The sequence below is a fragment of the Prosopis cineraria genome, unplaced genomic scaffold, assembly GCF_029017545.1.
Source record: "Prosopis cineraria cultivar Desert tree isolate PC_DT_omini unplaced genomic scaffold, ASM2901754v1 PC1, whole genome shotgun sequence".
NCBI lineage: Eukaryota > Viridiplantae > Streptophyta > Magnoliopsida > Fabales > Fabaceae > Prosopis > Prosopis cineraria.
In genome coordinates this window covers 1014025-1027721 of record NW_026555332.1, presented here as the reverse complement: position 1 = coordinate 1027721, position 13697 = coordinate 1014025, and the positions used below count along the sequence as shown (strand labels likewise).

General features: G+C 37.0%; 1 protein-coding gene across 2 annotated transcripts; it reads left to right on the top strand.

Moving 5' to 3' along the window:
- Positions 1-268: 268 nt before the first annotated feature.
- LOC129317295 (beta-hexosaminidase 1) lies at positions 269-13233 on the top strand. Of its 2 annotated transcripts, XM_054961651.1 has the most exons (15): positions 270-725; positions 812-895; positions 1553-1588; positions 3628-3739; positions 3836-3906; positions 4044-4174; positions 4564-4580; positions 4749-4797; positions 5360-5460; positions 6227-6286; positions 7249-7282; positions 11431-11529; positions 11844-11903; positions 11993-12243; positions 12836-13233. In XM_054961651.1, the coding sequence occupies exons 1-15, from the start codon at positions 309-311 to the stop codon at positions 13009-13011; spliced, it is 1698 nt and encodes a 565-aa protein (XP_054817626.1). In that variant the 5' UTR covers positions 270-308; the 3' UTR covers positions 13012-13233. The 2 variants fall into 2 exon arrangements, with proteins under 2 accessions (XP_054817631.1, XP_054817626.1); XM_054961656.1 differs by lacking the exons at positions 3628-3739; positions 3836-3906 and having other exon boundaries at positions 269-725.
- The last annotated feature ends 464 nt before the right edge of the window (positions 13234-13697 follow it).

Here is a 13697-nt window from a genome sequence, read left to right as displayed (position 1 = left end):
GTTCGTCGGAAAAAAAAAAAAAGATTCATGCTATGGATTTTATATCAACAGTAGCCCATAAAAAATGTCCAGAGAGGAGGGTAATAATTGTTGTCTGATAAACTATTTTCCAAAGCATTGTACTAAAATCAAACGAAGTAAACACGACCTTTTAATTTATTGTCTGAGATTCCTCCATATCCATACTTAAGCTTAAGCCTAAATCTATTCTTCGTAGTAGTTGAACGCCTGCTGGGCTTCCCCAACTCATCAATCATCATCGTCCACCCCCCCCCCCCCCCACCCCCTTTTCACGGTCTCTTGTGGTAATGCTCAAGTCTGCAATGTGGTCTCATCATCGCGCGGCCATGCCTCTCTGTGCACCCAGATGTCTCCAAGCAGCTTTTCACATATTCTTCATCATTTCTCTTGCTCTTTGTTCTTCTCAAGCTCTCGCTGCCAGGGTCAAACGAACACCACGCCCCAAGGAGCCCCTCACTTACATTTGGCCTTTGCCTACTCAATTCTCCTTCGGCGATGATACGCTCTCTGTTGATCCTGGACTATCTCTTACTGTGGATGGTAATGGAGGTGGTTCCGATATCGTCAGAGCTGCATTTGATAGATACAGAGGGATCATATTCAAGCGAATTGACAGATTCAGTTTTCTTAGGAAATTAAAGGAAAAAATATCTGTGTATGATGTTAGTACATTGCGGATTACTGTTCATTCTGCGAGCGAGGAGGTTGGTTTTGGTTTCTGATAATTGCTTTTTTCTTTTTCTATATAAGGAAGTAATTTCCGGTTCGAAATTGGTTTCTTCGGTTGCAGCTTCAACTTGGTGTTGATGAAAGCTATACTTTGCTCGTCCCGAAGTCCAATGGGCAGGCCGTTGCTGGGGAAGTGAAGATTGAGGTACACTTTTTTTTTTTTTTTTAACATGCTTTGATTACGGTTTGGGATCACTCATGTTTTGCATTAGCTCTCTCAGTTATCAACGCATTTTTATGAATGAATATACTCTTGCTGCTTATTTTCATTCGGATACGAGCTCGAGCTCTCAAGAAAGTTGAGTGTTTAGAACATTTTTTCTACCATGATATTTATTATTGGTTTTGTTCCTTAAAATGAGAATCTCGAAATAGATCTAAGGTCAAAAGGTTCAACCTTTCGATAGGTGGAATTCTTACGATAGATTTACTCTTTTTCAGTTACATAGGGGTAATGTTTGTCCGAAAGAGAGCGTAGGATAAAGGTACCCAGAAGAGATGTGTAAAAGTTACTTAGTCCCAGCTTTTGTGGCTTTATCTTCTTTGATTTGTTTACTTCTCACCAATGCTTCTTTTATTAATTTTCGAGGCGCTTAATCACCAATCTTTGGAAATTGGTGTAGCTGCAAAGTCTATACCTTCCGTCACCCCTTTTTGATGCAAAGAACTTGAAACAAAGTTTCCATTTTCTTTAAGTGATATGAACAGTTTTATTCTTTTGCTTTACCAAAATTATGATGTGGTTTAGCAGAACCATTTCTACATTGTTTTAATGGTCTAGTATTGTGATTTGTTCGTGTAGGCAAATACAGTTTATGGTGCACTACGTGGATTGGAGGTATGTCTTATTACTGTAAAATTTCTTCTCACAATATTGGTGTCTGTATACGGCGTCATCTTCTACACATTTTGATGTCCCTCATTTAGACTCTCTTTCCTCATTTTTTTTTCTTCTCTTTGGTGGTGGCTAAGTGAAGGAGGGGTGGTTAAAAACATTGCCAAAACAGTTAGCTGCTTGTTACAGTTTAAAGCTAAAGCTTGTGATGCTTTTGTGGCATTTTTTTCCCTGATTATAAGAATGATAGACATTTCTGACCAAGCTGTTTTTCTCTAACTTTTAACAATTTTTTCCTTAATTTTTTAATTGTATTGTTTTAATTATTCTTCATGTTACTGGTGAATGATATGTGATAAGGAGGTAAAGGAAGCTCTTAAGAAAATGGCAAATGGTAGAGCCAACGGACCTGATTGTATATCTATCGAAGCGTGGAAATGTTTAGGTGAAGAAGGGGTGAGATGGTTAACTAAGTTATTTAATGTGATTTTACGGTTCAAGAAAATGCCTGATGAGTGGAGGAGAAGTACATTAATTCCTATTTATAAAAATAAAGGAGATATTCAGAATTGTACTAACTATAGAGGGATTAAACTCATGAGCCATACAATGAAATTGTGAGAGAAAGTAATTGAGCACAGGTTGAGATTGGAGACAAGTATTTCTGAGAATCAATTTGGTTTTATGCCAGGTAGATCAACTACAGAGGCGATTTATCTATTAAGAGGATTAATGGAAAAGTATCGTTGTAAAGATAAAGATCTACACATGGTTTTTATTGATTTGGAAAAAGCTTATATTAAAACCATACAAGATATGCATGAGGGGGTAAAAACTAGTATAAGAACGCCTAGTGGTCAAATAAAGGATTTTCCTATAAAGATTGGACTACATTAGGGATCATCTCTGAGTCCTTATTTGTTCAACTTGATCTTAAATGTTTTGACGGAACATATTCAAGAGGAAATTCCGAAATGTATGCTCTTCGCGGATGATATAGTTCTTATATCAGAGACAAGAGAAGATGTTAATTGCAAACTTGAGTTATGGAGGAGGACATTGGAGTCGAAAGGTTTTCGTCTGAATAGAAGTAAGACGGAATATTTATATTGTAAATTTGGTAAAGAACTATTCGACAATAATTTGGAAGTGAAATTGGGAGATCAAATTATATCTCAAGTGGAAAAGTTTAGATATTTGGGAGCCATTATTCAAAATGATGACAAAATCAGTGGAGATATTTTACATAGAATTCAAGCTGGGTGGTTTAATTGGAGAAAAGCTAAAGGAGTTATTTGCGACCGTAAGGCGCCTAATAAACTTAAAGGAAAGTTTTATCGCACTGCTATCAGACCGGCAATGTTATATAGTAGTGAATGCTGGGCTCTAACGGGACAGCAAGAGCATAAAGTTGGAGATGCAAAGGTGAGAATGTTATAATGGATGTGCGGACATACACGTAAAGATAAAATTCGAAATGAGCACGTACGCGAAAAAGTGAGGGTGGCACCTATTGAGGAAAAATGGTAGAAAATCGGTTAGGATGGTTTGGGCATGTACAAAGAAGACCAAGGGAGGCACCGGTGAGAAGAGTGGAACATATAACTTTAAGTCTGATTAAGAGAGGTAGAGGAAGGCCTAAGAGAACACTCTTGGAAGTTGTTGAACGCAATCTCTTAATTAATAATATTCCTAAAAGCTTGATAAATGATAGAGCATAATGGCGTCTTGCAATCCATGTAGCCGACCCCACCTAATGGGATAAGGGCTTGTTGTTGTTGTTGTTGTTACTGGTGAATGATATCCCTGATTTTTTAATTTTTTGTCTAATAACTATGATGTAAAGAATTTATTTAAAGTGCTCTTTTTTGCATGTACATTGTTTTATCTTGAAATTGAACTTTTGTTTCTTTTGTTCTTTAACATGTGCATCTTGGTCACAGTACACAATCTACTTTCAAAAATGTTGACAAGTATGTAATTCCTTTTGATTTATGCCCAAGCCATTTCCATCATTTGTCTTCTCTTTTATAATGCACCAGACCTTCAGTCAGTTGTGTTCTTTTGATTATTCAACCAAAGCAGTACAAATATACAAGGCACCTTGGTCTATCCAAGATAAACCGAGGTTTGCATACCGTGGGCTTATGCTGGGTGAGTGAGAATTTTGTTGAAGGAAAGATCAATTTTCTTTGGAGTGATTTTATGCTATTGTACATAAGAATGTTTTTTTTTTAATTTATTTTGCAGATACTTCAAGACACTATTTACCAGTTGATGTAATTAAGCAGATAATTGAATCTATGTCTTATGCTAAACTTGTAAGATAGATGTTATGTTTATTTCTTGTTTGATTTCCTGCTGATTTTCACGATTTGAAACTGATGAAGTATCACCTAACTACCATACCATGTTATTTTGTTTCATGTAATGCTGATATCAAAATTATAATCAGTAGAATGTTTTACATTGGCACATCATAGACGAGCAATCGTTTCCTCTTGAGATACCTTCATATCCAAAATTGTGGAAAGGCTCATATACAAAGTGGGAACGTTATACTGTAGAGGATGCTTATGAAATCGTCAAGTAAGACTCAACACATATCATTTACTACTATTTACTAGACTTAAAGGTTTCCTACCATGTCATCCAAGATTTTATGTCCTTCTCAAAACTTTACTGGCTATGGGATGTATAATAGAATATCCGAAGTAAATTTCTGGTCAAGTCTTTGACATTGTCATCTTTGCTTCAAATTGTCCAGTTCTTCGACTAAAATATTCCATTATTAGTCTATTATTGTTGTTATGATAATCAAAACAATATTTCATTTTTCTGGCCCATTGATCAGTGGATCTTCTTGCCCTGTAATTAAACTGTCATTTTCTATTTATTATCTTGGATTAGCTTTCTTAATCAGTCCTATGGCTAATGTTGTTTTGTCTTTTCATGTTATCCTGTGCGTTGATGTAAAGCTTTGCTAAAATGAGAGGTGAGGCATCTTCCCATTTCTTTTGAAGGTTCCAGAAATTCCTAATTTCATATTCTTTTTGTCACTTCCACTTTCTTGATATTAGGCAAATATAAATTATGAGGTTTAGTTTTTGACGGTTAAAATATCTGTGCTCATATATTTGTGGTTATTTGCATGGCATTACAGGCATTAACGTGATGGCAGAAGTGGATGTCCCTGGTCATGCTGAATCATGGTAAAATATATTGCCGTTTTAATTTTTGAAATGATAATAATTTTCCTGATAAAGCTGACACATGGAGACAAAAAAATGTTTTCTACTTTTGCGATGTATTTTGAATATTTCGTTCAAGTGAGATTGGTCAATTAGTTATTTTACCCTGGGATTGATCAGCCTCTGTGACTTTGAACCTATAATTCCACAAGTGTCTCTTCTGATAGAATGATAGAATGAGATGATGTTTAAAGTAGTTATTCTTTCTACTTACCCCTAATAAATTTATTGTAAGGTCCACAAGTGTCTCTTCTGATAGAATGATAGAATGAGATGATGTTTAAAGTAGTTATTCTTTCTACTTTCCCCTAATAAATTTATTGTAAGGTGGCATTAATTTGTTCCCATTTCCTTATTTGTTTGCCCTAAACATTACATTGATTCATGTGCTCCTTTTGATTTGTTTTAGTACTAGCCAGAAATCTTATTTTTACTTTGATTGGTTGCTTGTGAAATTTAATATTTTTATTGACAAACTTATGCATCAGAGAAAATGTTTTTATGTTGTTTTATATTTATCTAGGGGTACTGGATATCCTGAACTTTGGCCAGCACCTTCCTGTAGAGAGCCGCTTGATGTTTCAAAGAAATCTACATTTGATATCATTTCTGGTATTTTGACAGGTTATGTTCCTATTAAACCTTGTCCTTGGTGGTAGTTTAATTCTCATTGTTGAAATTTATGGTTAAAGCAGAGATAATGGTGTGGCTTGGTCATGTAAACTTATAGACGCTGGCAGCACCTGCTTGTCTTATTTTATACTGAACTGGTTAAAATTGAATGTAGATCATTCTTTAGACAATGACAACTTTTAAAGATAATGATAAGGATCAGTACAAAACTCCTGTATAATAATAAACTCCTAACTTGTGGGCAAAGGATAAGATATTTCAAAGACATATCTTTAAATCCTTAACACTCGTAGTGAATTTATAATAATTATACTTGAATAACTGATGGGTCTCTGTTTCTAACCTTTTCTTTCTCGCAGCCCCTAAATTTTCTTATTTAACCAAGTCTTGTGAGATGAATCTTAAGAGAAGTCAGCTCTAAATCTTTTTTCCCCTTCTGATTCCCCCCCCCCCCCGAATTATATAGACAGGACATGCATCAGCCAATGTTTTATTACATTTGCTTCACTTCATGTTGTCATTACTCTATTTTGCAAGGTCTTTGGTACTACTGACGTTGTCATGACTATTCAAATCTCCTGCTGATTTTCTCTCTAGTGCAATGATATCATTTAACCACAGTTATAGTTCACCTCTATTTTATGTTGATTCATTGTCTGACAAAACCTTGGTATAGCTTGAGCTCCTTAATTCTTGCATTATCATTAATTAAATGACTCCATATTTTTCTTTCATTTTCTTTTTCTGGATTTTACAGATATGAGAAAGATTTTCCCCTTCGAGCTATTCCACTTGGGTGGTGATGAGGTTAATACTGGTGAGTATGAGGCTTTGGCAGCTTTCTTAAATTTTCCAATTAGCCACATGTCCTGAAACCTGAAGTTGTTAAACAAGGGCTTGAGGATAACTATACAAGTAGCATGGCTTTGAGTAAATTAGTCCAGTGATGAAAGGTTTAATCTAAGGGCAATGGATAAATTGTTCATCCCACTATGTTTCTGCCTTGTTCTGAAATCTGAACTGTTAATGGTCCTGCACCATTACCCTCTTCCACGACAATGATATTATAGATTCATGCCTATGTGCAAGGTTTCAATTGTTGTGATTTAGTCCCTGAAAGCTCAGTCTCCTCCCGATTTGGTCCTCCAAAAATAAAGCTTCTCAACGCAGTTCTTGATTAGAAGCTTTTGGAGAACCATACCTCAAAAGCTGATTGTGAGGTTCAAAAGCCCAAGGTCCATATAAATCCCGTATCGTAATCTCATACTTTTGATATGGAACTCAAGTCCATGCCTTGTAACTGGGTCCTAATAGCCCCTGAACAATTTTTTATCCTATCAAAATGGTCCATTTGTCAGGCATCGTTTTCTTAATTAATAAACTGGCATCCATTTAGTCATTAACTCATGACTTGGAAAAGTCTCCCTCAAATTACTTCATTTTTCCAGCCACTTGGCTTTGTAAAATTTTCCTAAACAAAAGCATTTTGGGTGAAAATGTCATTTGAGCAATCTATGTCACTAGTTAATAGTCATGAGGTTCATGTTCACTAATTTGGGGAAATTTACTCAATGGGGTTATCATTTTAATCAGGGGGAAAATCTGGGGACTAATTTGCGGGATTTTATCTTTGGAGGACCAAATTGAGAGCAGGGTGATCGTTCAAGAATTAGTCATGCATTTGTTCTTCATAATAAAAAGCAGTCTATAGTGATAGTATTTTTAGGTAGTTCTAGTCATTATCGATGCTAATTTATTAAAAATGACATTATTTGACAGATTGCTGGAGCAATACCACTCATGTGAAGGAATGGTAACAATCCTAATTGTTATACTTTAGGATTTTTCATTCTGTTATGTGTTAATATGCTGATACGGGCTTTATTGTCTTTTCCTGTCTTTTATATATTGCTGATTACTAGAGTAGTTATTTCCAGTCTATGACCCTTACCCATTGAGGCACGTGTCTAGGTTTAGGATATATGGTATATCCTGCCTTTTTGACCATGTTTGTGAAATGAATTAGCCTCTTTCTCCTCTATCTTCTTTCTAACATTACGGTATCAGAGTTGTCTCTCTGGCCATGGCTCCACCAGGGATGCAGTCCTCTATTGAACGCATTGGTAATCTCAAACATCACCTGGAGATGCAACCTGCATTGGTTGAAAGCACTTAATGAGTTTTGGACAGACACAGGAAATTTCTGAGATAAAGCTGACTGAGTCAGTTCTCTAACTAGCTTAACGACATTTCTGCTAAGCTTTGCATGCTTGTCAATTGGCCATTACGTTCTCCTATCCTTGAAGTCGGTGAACCTTCAAAAACTCTCTTTGTGACACCCTCACCACTTCGCCCAGCGACTTCAGCCCCTTCGCCACCTATCATTGTTCCACCACCTCCATTCTCTCAGCCAGCACACCTTCAGCAACAGCCCCTCTCCCTTCTCTTTCCACTCCACCACCTCAGTTTGAGTCTTTCCAAGGACTTCTCTCCACACCTCAACCATCTTACTTTTTTCCAGCGAAGCACAGCAAGGTAGAGTTTCCAAAGTTTGATGGTACTGATTTCAAAGGATGGGCTACCTGTTGTCATCAATTTTTTGATGTTGATGAAACACCTGTAGAGCATTGCATTCATCTTCTCAGTATCCATTTAGAAAAACGTGCTTTGTATCGGCATCGTACCTTTGTTAAATAGAGGTGCTTATCAAACCTCTCTTGGGATGACTACTTTCGTGAGATGGAGGTGAAGTTTGAGGACATTAAGGATGAGAACCACATGATTCCCATAAAGAAGTTTCAGATGTAGGATTTTATGGAGGAATATGAAGAGCAATTTGATGGGTTGCTCACTGAAATAGATTTATTTGAAGATGTTGCTATGAACTGTTACATGAGAGGACTTAGAAGCGATGTTCAACAGAGTGTTCTCAGCCTGCAACCCATATCTTTGGCTAGTGCAATGAAGATGGCGAGGCGCCAAGTCGCCATGATTTTTGCCTTTTCATGCCTCTTCAATGTTTTCTACATCTGCATCTTGTTGATTTATGCCTTCATCTCTATTGGTCACAAACCTGACCTGGTTCCAAAGCCTCTCTTGTTGGTAGGCCTAATTGTTGATAAGCTCAGAACATCCTCTTTGCCCAATTTGTCAAGTGCAGCCTCATTTAGACCCACCAAAAAACTCTCTAAGTGTGAGGTGGATGAATGACGTCGCAAGAGGCTCTGTTATTAGTGTGGCAAGAAGTATAGTAGTACCTATAGATGCAAAGATTTGCATGTTTTTCCCTAATTGTTAAAGATGACATAGAGGTCTTCAAAGATGCCTTGGAGGAGATTGATCCTATACCTATTATCAGTACGGTGAATGTGATTGAGGGCACAGAAGGGACATCCACCTTACGTTTGGTTGGCCACATAAAACGATAGTGTGTCAACATATCAGTTGAAACTGGTAGCATGCGTAATGTCATAGGCTCAGGGTGGCTGAGCGACTCAAATTGAAGATTCAAGAATGAGGGGGAATTTGAATTACTGTTGTTGATAATCGACAACTCCTAGTTTCTAGATGTGATCTGACTCTAGAATGGGAAGTGGGGCTTTCCTTCTTTTCTTCTGATTTTTTAGTCATGAAAATTAGGGCGTTTGATATGATTTTGGGTGTGCAATGGCTGAAGACTTTAGGGCTTTTTTTCGTGGACATGGCTAAGAAACTATTTGAGTTTCATTAGAGTGGTTAATTTGTTGAATTAAAGGGCATTGGGTACAGAATACTGAAGGCTATAATGCAAATGATTCTCTCAGATTTTGATAAAGCTATGGCTGATCACCTCTACCTAGTTCATGTTTCTTACCATTTACAGGTTTAATCACTGCCAAACTCCTCTCTTTCTACTGATCAACAAACTTAGTTCTTGAGTCTCTTAAATCCTTCCATTGATGTGTTTGCTGAGGCCTCTACCATTCCACCTTCTCGTTCATTTGACCATTCTAATCCCCTTAAGGTGGATTGCCCTGTGAGTTGTAAACCTTATCGTTATGGGCTTGTTCAAAAATTTGAGATTGAAAGGCAGGTCTAACAGATGCTTAATAATGGGATCATTCGGTAAAGCAATAGTTCTTTTCCAACCTTTGTTGTTTTAGTCCAGAAAAAAGATGGAATGTGGCGCTTCTGTGTCGATTATAGAAGATTGAATGAGACCACTGTTAAGAACAAGTTTTCTATTCCAATTATAGAAGAGTTCTTAGATGAACTTATTGGGGCGCATTTTTTCTCTAAATTGGACTTAAGAGTTGGTTATCACCAAATTTGGATGAAGGAGACAGATATTGCTAAAACAGCCTTTCACACTCATGAGGGGTTGTATGAATTTCTGGTCATGCCATTTAGTCTCACGAGCACCTCTGCCACTTTTCAGGGCTGTATGAATTCGGTTTTGAAACCTTTCTTCAAGTTTATTATGGTTTTCTTTAATGATATCCTGGTCTGTAGCAAGCATTGGATAGCTCACTTGGAGCATTTGGGAGAGACTTTATTACTCTTGCGGAAATATCAACTCTTTGCTAAGGCTTCCTGATGTACTTTTGCTGCAATACAAATGGATTAACTTGGCCATGTAATAACGGTCAATGGGGTTCATGTAGATTCGAAGAAGTTGGAAGTAATAGCTTCTTGGCTAGTTCCCTCTTCAGTTAAAGAATTGAGGGCTTTCCTCAGCCTTACAAGGTATTACTGATGCTTTGTGAAGAGTTATGGTTCTATTAGCAGCCCTCTAACTAAGTTGTTTAAGATGAATGAGCATTTTGTTTGGTATCCATGGGTTCAATCAGCTTTTGAGTCCCTCAAGACTGCCATGATTTCCCCTTTGGTGCTTGCTCTTCCAAATATTAATGAGACTTTTGTGATTGAGACTGAGGCTTTGGGGCATGGATTGGGAGCTATATTATCTCAAAATGGCCATCCTTTGGCTTTTGCTGGTAAGGCACTTTCTCCACTTGAGAGACAATTATTTGTTTATGAACGTGAGCTTTTGGCCTTTGTTTTTGCTGTCAAGCAGTGGCACTCTTATCTTAGCCCCTCGAAAATTCATCATCAAAACAGACCATTTGCCTTTGAAACATCTTCTAGAACAACATGATTTAAGCCAAGAGTAGTGTAAGTGGCTTCATAAGCTATGGGGATTAGACTATGAGATTGTTTATTGTGATAATACAGCAGCTGATGCTTTATCTAGGTGCTCTGATGGGGACTGTTTGGCTATTTCAATGCCTGTTTCGCCATAGTATGACAGGTTGCGTGGGTCTTGGCTTCTTGATAACCATTTGCAGTAGCTTATTAAGAGTCTAGAAACTGATCCCTTGTCTTCTCCTAAGTATACTTGGGAACATCATTTTTATTATGTACAAGGTTCTATGTATCACTTGGTACTGCCAAGATTACAATATATGACTCTGCTATATTTGGTGATGTTAAGTGATTACTATAACCTTGGCTATCTCAAGCTCTATATAGTCATCAAAATAACTAGACATTTACACTGATAAATACAGTGTCATAATTTTTGGAATTAATACTAGCGCGTTATTTCATGGATCTAATAAGCTGCTGTGGACTTTCATTGTGAAGTGTCTTGGAATGGCTTATTCTTTGCAATAACGATGACTTGTGGATGAACTATTCAATGATTAGTAATTTGAGATTAAATTTGCAACTTGCTTTGGGGGGGAAAAATAATTTTTCTGAAGCTGTGTACTTTTAGAAATCTTCTAATTAAAGTCTGAGAAAGTACACTCATATCAAGGAGATTTCACTTTATTTAAGCGACACAAATTTGTGACATAAGCATAGAATGTCATCAATTTACAAAATAAAAATTAAGCTGCCTACTTTTATTGATTGTCAGTGTATCATGCATAATATTCAGGTGTGACATTCATTCTATATATTGACTCTCAAATGCAGGCTTCAGAATCACAACATGACTGCTAAAGGTGCCTATGAATATTTTGTGCTCAAGGCCCAAGACATAGCATTGTCAAAGAATTGGACTCCTGTGAATTGGTATAATCTTTATCTATATGGAAGTCCTGCATCATAAACTCTTATGTTCCCTCCTTTTGTCCTTGGAGGCACTATCTCCTGGGTGTATTCTTCTCTGAACTTGAAAAACTTTTGATGTATAATTTTGATAACGACAACTATTTTGAAGATTTAAAATGCCCTATCTCCTAGTATCTTCTATATCTATTATAGCATGCATTTATCCTAATGTCTTCTGCATTTTTTATCAAGTATAAACCCTACTTTAATTTAGCCACCAAGTTCTTAAAATATAGAGATATTATTTTTATATTCAAGTTTTTGTAATTTCTCAGGGAAGAAACCTTTAACACATTCCCATCAAAGCTTCATCCTCAAACCGTTGTGCATAACTGGTGAGTTTCCATCTGTTCCACCTGTTTTACTGTGGTATGAAACTCAAATATCACAATTTCAGAATTAAGACGTTCAAGTAATTTCTTAGGTTGGGTCCTGGGGTTTGTCCAAAGGCTGTTGCAAAAGGTTTCCGGTGCATTTTCAGTAACCAGGGTGTCTGGTATCTTGACCATCTTGACGTACCTTGGGATGTGGTCTATGCTGCTGAGCCACTTGAAGGAATACACGAGGACTCACAACAAAAACTTGTACTTGGAGGGGAAGTTTGCATGTGGGGTGAGACGGCTGATGCATCAGACGTTCAGCAAACCATATGGCCTCGAGCTGCAGCGGCTGCAGGTAATCATACCTTGCTGATAATTTGATGTCCTTATCTTATGTTCATGTCTCTACTGGTAAATCATACTATATCTTTTTAATTTTAGATATTCAGGTCCTCCTATCTGCAATTGGTAATCTAAAGTCACGTTTATTAAACAATTGAACATTTGGTCCTTTAAAGGATTTTTTTAATGCATATAATTACTGTTGCCTTTCGAAGACACATAAACCGAACGACCCCTCCTTGAAAGAATACAATTAGTCTTGCACATTGTCGAGAGTCTTTTCCTTTTATATGAACATAACTTTGGTTTTTATAAGGTGTGTATGGCAAGAAACACTCACAGAGGATTAAGATATGCAAGTTATATGAAGGGTTCATGGGGGTCTTGTAATCTCTTATGCTTTTGTCTGTTCTCTGTGATGAATTAGATATTAGCTAGTTTAAGTTCCCCCCCCCCCCACCAAAAAAAAAAAAAAATCTTTTATAGATATGAATATAACTTATTGCTCTAGTCTTATATGTATTTTGGTAAAGTGAAGGGCGGGTTGGGGTGGCAGGCTATTTTATTTGAAAAATGCAAGATTAATTTCTACTTGCACCTCGCAGAACGCTTGTGGAGTCAGAAAGATTCAACACAAACAGGAAATATCACCTTAACTGCGTTGCCGCGATTGCAACACTTCAGATGTCTGTTAAATAGACGAGGAGTTCCGGCTGCTCCTGTCACAAACTTTTACGCTAGAACTGCCCCTATGGGTCCGGGTTCATGCTATGAGCAATAATGCTTTTCAAGCTCTGCAAATGGAGTAGATCATCTTAGTCTGGCATGGTGGGGTAGCTGGTGTAAAAAGATTTGCTGGACTGATGGATGTGAATGGAGGCCTGATCTTTCTAGTAAAATAAGCAAAGTCATATTTTAATTTATTGTTATGAAGAATAAATCTTGTTGACTGTGCTTGCTTTTTCTGATATGTTATCAAATATGAGTAGTATGGCTGTCCTTTTTCCTTTCCCATTGATTTCGACTGTGTTTGCATCCTGTGTTCATACCTGACCGGGCCAACTAAAGATGAAGCGGTCTTACATTTGTGTCCAGTTGAGTTGGAATTGGACACCAAGAATCAAGAATTGCTCATTGTTAGCAGTTTCTTTTACTTATGCTGCAGACTTGGGTGGGTTTTGGGTAACTCATGAGGTAGTTTTAATATGTATTGGTGGCTGTTAATGCTTTATGTTAAACTAGGATTGTCTGAAGACGTTAAGGTTGGATTAGGCTTTTGAAGCTTTGAGCAAACAACCCATCTTCCACTAGGCTTCACAACGCCACCATTCCATTACTGCATTGGGAGAAAGCTCCCAAATTGTTCCCTGTCTAATTTTAATCTTATTAATTTACAACCTTATGATTACCTTCATTCAAAATAGCATTAGGATACAAAAGAACATGTTTTAAGGGTTTCTTAATGTA

Bases quoted from the DNA above. Each gene is read 5' to 3' on its own strand.
- LOC129317295 (XM_054961651.1), top strand. From the start codon at position 309: ATGCTCAAGTCTGCAATGTGGTCTCATCATCGCGCGGCCATGCCTCTC. The intron at 726-811 runs GTTGGTTTTGGT...CTTCGGTTGCAG, and splicing joins TTCATTCTGCGAGCGAGGAG to CTTCAACTTGGTGTTGATGA. The intron at 896-1,552 runs GTACACTTTTTT...TTGTTCGTGTAG, and splicing joins CTGGGGAAGTGAAGATTGAG to GCAAATACAGTTTATGGTGC.